The 9,360-nt window shown below is 40.4% G+C and overlaps 1 protein-coding gene across 1 annotated transcript in view; it reads left to right on the top strand.

The window, feature by feature from the left end:
- The window catches only part of CAB39 (calcium binding protein 39), a 42,973-nt gene extending 33,814 nt beyond the window's left edge, over positions 1 to 9,159 (top strand). The window contains exons 5-8 of the mRNA XM_005882972.2: positions 2,838 to 2,897; positions 4,168 to 4,233; positions 5,886 to 6,029; positions 6,623 to 9,159. Of these exons, the coding sequence (XP_005883034.1) occupies positions 2,838 to 2,897; positions 4,168 to 4,233; positions 5,886 to 6,029; positions 6,623 to 6,811 (459 nt within the window). The 3' untranslated portion in view covers positions 6,812 to 9,159. The remainder of the gene's footprint in view (positions 1 to 2,837; positions 2,898 to 4,167; positions 4,234 to 5,885; positions 6,030 to 6,622) is intronic.
- Positions 9,160 to 9,360: the final 201 nt, after the last annotated feature.

Genomic DNA, 9,360 nt, shown 5'->3' with positions numbered 1-9,360 from the left:
TGCTGGCCAACTAGCAACTCTGCATGTCTGGGACCACATGCACCTATAAACTTTGCAGATTACTGAGCAGTTACTGACCTCATAACCATTTCTCTTCATCTTCTATTCTGTTGGTTTCTTTCCCCACACCCTGGTTTGAGCTATCCATAGCTCTTGGCTCTAGTCCTAAGGTAAGGTTCCTCTTCGTCTCTCAGTAGACAGAGGCACTGCCTAAGTCCCATCTCCTCATTTCCCAACTTGGCTCTCAGCAACTGCTCCTTTCCCACTAATGTTTTACTGTCCCCTCCAGGCCCTGCCCTGTCATGGTCCTTCTTAACAAGGTCTTTCATCCTGTGGGGCCCTGGGCCCAGCTCCTACTTCAGTAGTCTCAATGCACCCCTTTTCTCTCTCTCTCTTACCAAGGTCATTGAGATTTGATTCCTAAATTGGCAATGGTTTCCTGAGTTCCATGTTCTCTTTAAACCAGATGATAACAAGGAGACTCCCCTAGATGGGGAAATGGGGACAATCCCCCTTTTCATGTGTGGCCCAACTGTGAGCCTCATGCTCCTACTTGAGATACAACCTCAGAGCAAATAGTCCCCTTACTCAGACCTGCAGTCAAATCAAGGCCTTTGCTTTTTAGAGCAATACTTTCTACCTGCCTGTTCCTAAGAACCCAGCCCCAAGTGAGAGCCACTGTCTCTCAGACCCCCACCTCTGGTCTTCATGGTCGGATTATGACCGAGCAGTAAGCATTGGGCTTCTTTTGCTGTACTTCCTCATACTGGCCTCCAGAATGACATCCAGTCCCGCACAGATCCTGACTCATTAATCCCTTAATTTGCTAATTCATATGTTTGTTCAGTTCGTTCCACAAGCCTCTCAGCTCCTGCCCTGTGTTGGGTGTTGTTCTATAGGTGTGGGGTTCAGCAATGAGCCATACACACCCCCTAACTCTTGAGGCTCTTACACAGAGGAGACCACCATAAACAGACCACAGTAGCATGTTAAAAGGAAGTGATCTTAACAAGCATTCCTGGTACATGCCCTTAACGTTCTCATGTTCCTCTCTCCCTTATATCTGGCCCCATGATTTACTGAGATAATATCATTTCTCCTACCCCTGCCATCTCTCCTTCCCTATCTGGGTACCTCATAGCATTTCTTACCAGACTCTTGAGGTACTCAAATAAACTCCAGGGTTTCTGTTTTGCCTGTTTATTCCCTAAGGGGGATTTAGAATAAATTGGGTAGGTCTTTCCTGAACATACAGTATACAACCTATCCAGCAGTTTAAACACCTGTAAATCTTTGGGGTGGAATTAGAAGCCTTCTTAACAAGCACACTTTGAATCTTGGTTAGTGTGACATTTTCCCAAACATATTCCCTGATGTTGGTTCATTCATTTATTAAATATTAAGCTCTTACTATGTGCTGATGTTGGTTCATTCATTTATTAAATATTAAGCTCTTACTATGTGCTGGGCACTGCATAGGTGCTGGGGATTCAAAGATTTAAAACAGACTTGAGCCTTGTGTTTACAGAATGTGCAATCTGGCACGAAACATTCATCAGGTCATCTCACAGATGAACAGTCATACCTGTGACCATGCTTGCATGCTGGTGGCCAGTCTGGAAGGGCTCCCTGTGGAAGTGACAAGTGGAGCTCCGAAGGTAGTAGGTACCTAGAGAGGGGCAAGCCTGTGCCATGGAGGCCTTTTCAGGGAAGGGTGCTAACAAAGCAGGTGACAGAGTTCCCTGCAGAATCTCCTGCTGCCAGATGGAGCCCCATGAACAACCAGAGCTGTAGTGCTTTCCATGTCAGCTTGACCGTGGAACATTTCTCAGAGCTTTCCCATTTCCATAGCACTTGGGTGTACTTAGGAAACTCTAGTTCAATGTAACCTTGGTAACTCAAACATAAATAGCAAAGAAAACAAGTTAAGGAAAGTTGGTTGTGAGAAGGAGATTATTGGCACCAACCTCTCCAGTAGGGGGCTCTAGAGGAATGTAATTCATTGATTGACCAAATATTGTCTGGCCATTCCTGCTGTCACATGTTCCCTTCCCCCTTCCCCACCCAACCTGGTAAGACCAAGGCTAATCATTGCTAACTTCCAGGTCCTTGGAGGCAGGGACTACATCTTTCTTCTTTGTAACCCTAGCACTTAGAACGTTACCTGGCACATTGTAGATATTTTCTAAATGAATGATCCTTGACTTGTTTCCAGGGAAATCCGTGGGGTGAGACCTAAGCTCTGTTTTATAGTAATGCAGAGTTAGACTCGAGGTCTTACTGATTTTTGTTCCTACATTCCTGCGGTGTTATTCTGCTTACTTAGGAGCTGATGTTTATAAAATGACAGGGCTTTTCAAAAACATTTTACCTCTGCAAAAGGTTGCATTAGATATGAAACTGAATGCAATTGAATTTAGGAGGAAGGAAATGGAACCTCCAATACTTCTAATTAAAGAAATGTCCTTTTTCTCCACCAGGAGCAGTTTCAATTTGACATTTTATTACAGATGTTTACTTTTTATTTCACTTCAATTCTTTATTCTCTTTCTTTGAACATATATTCCCATTGCCTTATATGTTTGTTTTTAAATTTTTCCTGCTAAGAGCTATAAATGTGTGACTAATCATAAGCATTAAAATCACAATTTCAGTTTATTGATTTTATTTACTCATACAAAATCAATATCCTCAATACAGTTCATGCTCAATTTAAGTATAGTAATTTTAACAACAGTTTTTATTAGGTAAAATGGCGTGGAATGTTTTAGGATTCTCTTTTCTAAAAGAACCTGAATGCGAGAACAACATTTTAACAATATATTTCCTTTTTCTAGGATTTGCTTACAAGACATAAGTTGCTCAGTGCAGAATTTTTGGAACAACATTATGATAGAGTAAGTATATGAAATACTATTTCATAATAGCAAATTTTAAGTTTTATTATCAGAATTGAAAGGTTAAATTAGATTTTGTACCAGACTGTTTATTTTGCAAATGTAAAGTTTTAAGGTGGTGCCATAACCATTTCTCTACTGAAAGGAGTATAGCGCATTACCTGATTAGAAGCAGACTTTATCTGTTTGATTGACACGCTGCCATTTGGATCTTTTCTTGATTTAGAAGAGAAAAGTGAAGCACTTTGGTGCTGAGTAATAATACACAGTTGAGATAAAAGAAAAATATTATTTGACTTCCTAACTCTCCTTTCCATTTGTGCTGCTAACAAATAGAGAGAAAGGGAAGCAGCACCTGATAGGTGAGACGAGCTCTTGCCTAGAGGCAGAACCCGGTTCTGCCCCTGCTCTGCAGCTGACAGCTTGTCACCACCAAGGCCATTACCACTGGAGGACTCAGAAGCCTGTCCTTATTTCTAAAATGAGGACATTGGACTAGCCCAGCGGTGAGGTCCCTTCCAGCTTGAGTCAATGGATGTCAGACTTCCTGGTAATAGAGTCCCCTGAGATTTGTACATGATCTAGTGGACACGTGTCAGTTCCTAAATCTGTAGCATTTTGCATTTTCCAGGTCTCTACTCATGCTGTGTCCTTCCCTTTTTATCCCTTAAGAATCCTTTCCTCCCCCCATTTCTAAGTGAAATCCCTCCCATTATTCAAGTTTGAGCCTGAGCCTACATTCTGTAGGACGACCTCTTCCAATATAACACAGTATGAGTTTCCTCTCTCTTCTGTTCTTAATTATTTTCTCTCCTTACTTGATGCGTTGAAAGAACAGGTAACTTTTCTCTTTGTGTTTATGCTTTGGACTAGTTGAGTTCTCCTCTGTAACGAATATGAATTTTCTAATATAACACCAAGAAATGATAGCTGACTCAGCAGTGAGGAAACGGTCGGGGGAAGGGAGTTGTTTCGTGAATATGGAGTTTGGGTGACAGAAGAGGATCAGATTTAAGCTCTACTAGTATATGGGCCTGTCTAGAGCTGGGAGGGGATCAGTCCCAGGAGCCCTCTTTGCAGAGGTCATCAGCAGGTATCACCCTGAGGGTTTCTGAGCACCTCGGAGGAAGGGTGTGGAACAGGATGGCAGAGGCGAGCTTGGGCAGTGATTGACCTTCGAGGTGTTAGAGCTTCCACTCAAACTTTCTGACATTATCTCCCCGTCTTCAAAAAACAAATAAATAACTCTGATATGTGTTTTTTGTCTTAGTTCTTCAGTGAGTATGAGAAGTTACTTCATTCAGAAAATTATGTGACAAAAAGACAGTCACTCAAGGTATGACATTTATTTTATGTAGTTCACATCTCTTCACCCTGTGTTTGAATTTTGGATTTGGGGAAAGGAGGTTATGCTAGTATGTGGGTCTTAGACCTTTAGATGAAAATATGTTTGTCCATGATCAGAATTTTTGTGGAAAGGGGTGGGGTTCAGCAGAGGTCCACACAGGGCTCCTGCCCACCTCTCTGTAAGTTAGAGATCCCAAATGCAACACACAGAATTTTGAAGAGGACTTTATCTCTTAGCGATGCAGTGTTTTAGATTTTGAAGCATATTTTCAAAACTTAGAATCATGTCGGTTAGATGAAGACACTGCAGGTGTTATCTCCCCAGGATGCAACCCTAATGACAGGGACTTGCTGTGTGAGGGAAGGGGGCGGAGTAAGCAGTGAGACTGGACCACAGACGGGTTTGGCTGGTCCGTATCAAAATAGGATATGAACAATTCCATTGGAAGTTAACAGCGTGCTCGAGGTTACATAGCTCATAAGGAGCAGGGAAGCAGGACTCGAACCCAGGCCGATGGTACCAGGACTAGCCCCTCCCCGACTCTGCTTCTGCCTCTGTCCACAAGGGCCACAGCTTGGCCCTCTCCCACTGCAGGCCACATCTCCACACACTCGATCTGCACTAGATGTGGGCACTGATGGCGTGAAGAGGTGGCTGCCAAAGAAAATCTAGAATAAGCAACAACAATTGAAAAATTAAGGACTGATAAGGTATAACCAACCTCTGTGAATTCAGTAAGCCCTGAAGGCACAGGTTTCTTTTCTGCTTAACTGATGTTATTAGTGATGAGGAGTCACTACGGAAGAAATGGAGTATCTTCAGGATACTTGGCTGAAGAAGGAATAGAAAAGTTTTCATTTTTATCAGCCTTTCTGAATCAGATATGATAACTTTGGCATGTGTAGAAGTTAGTGTATAGAAAACTTCGGACATGATCCTTTGTCCTATGAAATCCAGATAAATAAAATTTAAAAATAAAAAAATTAATTTTTAGTTAAGCTAAGGTTTGTGGTTAGTTAACAGGAATTATCAAGAACTTCTAAACACTTTCTTTGATAGTTTCTTTTTAGTGAGATAACATAAATGCTATTTAAAGAGCAGGCAGGCTCTGACAGTCTTAAATTTGGGGCCAAATGTGCCTGAATATTCTCTTCAGAGAGCAGTGTCAGACTCACCATAGGTTTAAATGCCCAAGGGAAAGGTGGGTGTTTGTGTAACGGACAGTAGGCACTCCATAGCTTCTAGGTCAGTGATGGCGAACCTTTTGAGCTCGGCATGTCAGCATTTTGAAAAACCCTAACTTAACGCTGGTGCCATGTCACATATAGAAATTTTTTGATATTTGCAACCATAGTAAAACAAAGACTTATATTTTTTATATTTATTTTATATATTTAAATGCCATTTAACAAAGAAAAATCAACCAAAAAAATGAGTTCGCGTGTCACCTCTGACACGCGTGTCATAGGTTCGCCATCACTGTTCTAGGTCATAGTTCGATTCACTTCATCGGTCTTTGGGGGGGCCTAGTGATACTCAGTACTTAATAATGATGATTATTAAATGAATTATTTTTCAGACTTTGATTTTCCTTAGACTCTTAATGATAATGTAGAGTGATTCTTTAAATGTCTTCTCAGCTTCTCGGTGAACTATTATTAGACCGACACAACTTCACAATTATGACAAAATACATCAGTAAACCTGAGAACCTCAAATTAATGATGAATCTTCTACGAGACAAAAGTCGTAACATCCAGTTTGAGGCCTTTCACGTTTTTAAGGTAGAGTACTAAAACCACAAACAGTATTTTCTCCTGAAGTCGTCAGTCTCATTTCGTTTACAAATTTCTGAAATAGTATTAGCCCCACTTTGGTAATCTAAGTGATACAATTCAGTTAATTTTCATGTTTTGTGTGGTACAACATTTAAACAGAAAAATGGACCCAGAAACAGGGTAAACATTTCAATTTGGGAACAGAATAAGTTTATTTACAGAGGAGTGCCATTTGTCTTAGAAAATTATTAATCACAAAGTTAAGGGGTAACCCGTATCTTAATGCTTTCTGTGGAGGTTTTTATTCTCAAAATTCATTTTGACCTTTTGTGCCCAGAAATAATTTCTGCAAATGTTATCCTAAAATCAGCATCTATATTTTAATACCAACTACTGAGTTTCAAAGCATGAGGGAAAGTACCAGTCCTCTTTGTACTAAAGCATGTACATCTTTTTTTAATTTTCAAATTGTGAAATAAGATATCCTGAAGCACAAACCTCTGACTGAATTATCCCGACTTCACGTGCCCAGGGAGGGAAGTTCTGGATGTGTCCTGCCTCGTTCTTTCCTGTAGCTGATGCAGATTTCTCTCCGGCAGGTGTTTGTTGCCAACCCTAACAAGACACAGCCCATCCTAGACATCCTCCTCAAGAACCAGACCAAACTCATAGAGTTCCTCAGCAAGTTTCAGAACGACAGGACCGAGGACGAGCAGTTTAATGACGAGAAGACCTATTTAGTTAAACAGATCAGGGACTTGAAGAGACCAGCTCAGCAAGAAGCCTAACTCCCCATAAACATCCGAAATATTAAATCCAAACCCAGCACCTGCTGTTAGCTCGTCAGCACCAGGCACTCTCACCGATTCATGAGGAACATTATGCTAGTCTGCTGTTAAGTGAACGGTTTTTCATTTTATCTTGTTTTGTTTTTTTAGTCCATCTTGGAGAACGTAGCTGCTGCTTTCTTGCACACTAGAGCACACGTGGACTTTCTCTTGATCTTTGTGTCATTTCAGAATTCAGAGACCCTGTTTGCTGTAGGAGTTCTGAACACGGCTAGGTTCGTGAGGGCAAATGTAGGGGTGATAGTGTGACGGAGGGGCGGAAGGCATGATTGGGTCAGATTAAACCTGCAGGTTTGCACTTATGTTAAAGAGCTGGGCGTGGATTCTTGGTGAGATTGTCTGCCTTCACTACAGGAAGATCGTGCAGCGCTGTATTTGGAATCAGGGGAACTGTACCCACGATGTGAGCTTTTGGGTGGTTAAAGTTGACGTGCGAATAAATTGATACTGAAACTTAGCAACTTCTTAAAAGTGTGACGCTTCATAAGGTCATAAGGAAAATGTATATACGCTTTTCACGGCTTTCTAGAATTTTTTGACATTTGATTTTCTTGAGACTTGTAAACCTGGATATGTTGGAAGGTATTTGTTAATTTCCCTTTTGGAAGGTCTTTTCAAACAGTAGAGCTAGCAACGACACCTCGCATTTCATTTCAACAATGCTTACAGGTTTCTTTTGTATATAATTCTTAGAATGCTCATTTCTTTTAAATGATTTAATTTGTACAGCAGAGGAATGTTATTGTATTAGTATGTAACTATTACCTAATATTGAGTCTTTGCAAAAAAAATGAATGCTCATATGTAATTGAAATACTTCAGATCACATGAAAATGCTGATTTAACATTTAAGTATCACAGCATTAAAAGACAAAAGTAAACCAATCCTTTGTATTCAGTTATCTAGTGGGGTGCCATCAATAGGGTACAATACAGACTTGGAACTCAGTCAGCCCTCTTTCCTGCATAGTACTGGCCTTATTCATTTAAAATGAGTTTCCTCAATCTATGAATGATACTGATTATGCGAAATTAACGCTGATTCTCTGTGTGGGAAACCTCAGTAGAGCACCTTTTCTTCTTTAGAGTAAGTCATCCAGTACAGTAGTTGTGGAACTGAATCATTAAACTTCGGCTTCTCTTAGGAAAAGAAGAGTTCCTAGTCACAGGTGTCCTATGGGGAAATTTATTTTTTTTTAATGTTCTATTCCTTAATGCTGCAAATTATCAGTATTTATAAAGTAACTGATTTTGCACCACTTTTTTGTTACTGTGACCACGGCAGAGCAACATCTCCTAGGATATATCTATGTAAAGTTATTAGAATGGTATCTGTTCATCTTAGTGATACAAAGATCACAACTTACAATCAGAGTTTGCCAGTTTGAATTTAGCATGGCTGTGGCTGACTAAGAAATTTACATGATTATTCTTTGCTAGCCTCTCCTACTAATTGAATTATTTATCGGCCAGTAAAAAGAAACTCCCAAGTGATGCTTCAGCAGGTTGCAAGACCTCCTTCTAGGAACACCAGTTAAGAAAATAGCTCCAGAAAATATAGATGTATTTTATTCTATTTAATTAAATGGCAGTCGGCATTGGTTTTCCTGAGGCTGTCTTTACCAAAATCTGTGTAAAATCATTCATATTTTTCCATTGGAAGTAGGGGAAGTGATCTAAGCTTCTTGAGTTGAAAATATCAAGACGTTCGGGAAGGCAGACCTGGCCGTGAAGCCTCCTGGTTCTGTGTCCAGTGCTGGGTGTCAGGTTTCAGGGGAGAACAGTAATTACACCGGGTGGAAGGAAGGTTTCCTGCCAAGCTGGTTCTTAGAACTGGAAACGACAAACAGCTTCCACTCCGTGACGTCATCATAGCACTAGAGCGTGGAGGACAGTGAGGGCAGCGTGTCAAAACACCGTGTGGTACATCGCATTGGAATCTGGACATAGTTAAGATTTTGGGGTTGTTGTTTTTTTGTTTGTTTGATTTTAAACAAAAATGTGAAAACATTCAAAGTTGAAAAGTTGCATTTAAAGTTATGATCCTTTAATATATTCATGTTACCAAAACTATTAAACTGGAGGTGTTTCTCTTTGTGTCATAAAGGTTTAATTTTATATAAGTCAGTTATTCCATGTGATTTTTAACCCTTAGAAAGAGGTGGAGATGGAGACACCTGTTAACAATGCCGTGAGAGCATTTCCTTTCTCCTGAAGAAAAGTAATTTCTTATCAGACTATGGCTGGCCCTGTAATTTAAATTAAAATAAAATTTTGGAGAAACAGCATTGTGCATGTTGACGATGTCATACAGATTGTTGCATTCGTGTCGCTATGAACAGCCCCATCAGGAGACATGAGGACAGCTTTGCCACAAACTGGAACCAGAAACAACATACACACTCCTCTGTCTTTTTTTCCCCAGGATTTTATTTTTGGTGTCAAACATGATTTTCACTTATAGTATAGGGCTCACAGCTGCCTCACCC

The sequence above is a fragment of the Myotis brandtii genome, unplaced genomic scaffold (genome assembly GCF_000412655.1).
Source record: "Myotis brandtii unplaced genomic scaffold, ASM41265v1 scaffold744, whole genome shotgun sequence".
NCBI classification, from domain to species: domain Eukaryota; kingdom Metazoa; phylum Chordata; class Mammalia; order Chiroptera; family Vespertilionidae; genus Myotis; species Myotis brandtii.
Note: the sequence above shows the minus strand (reverse complement) of the source record. Positions and strands in the feature narration are given on the sequence as shown.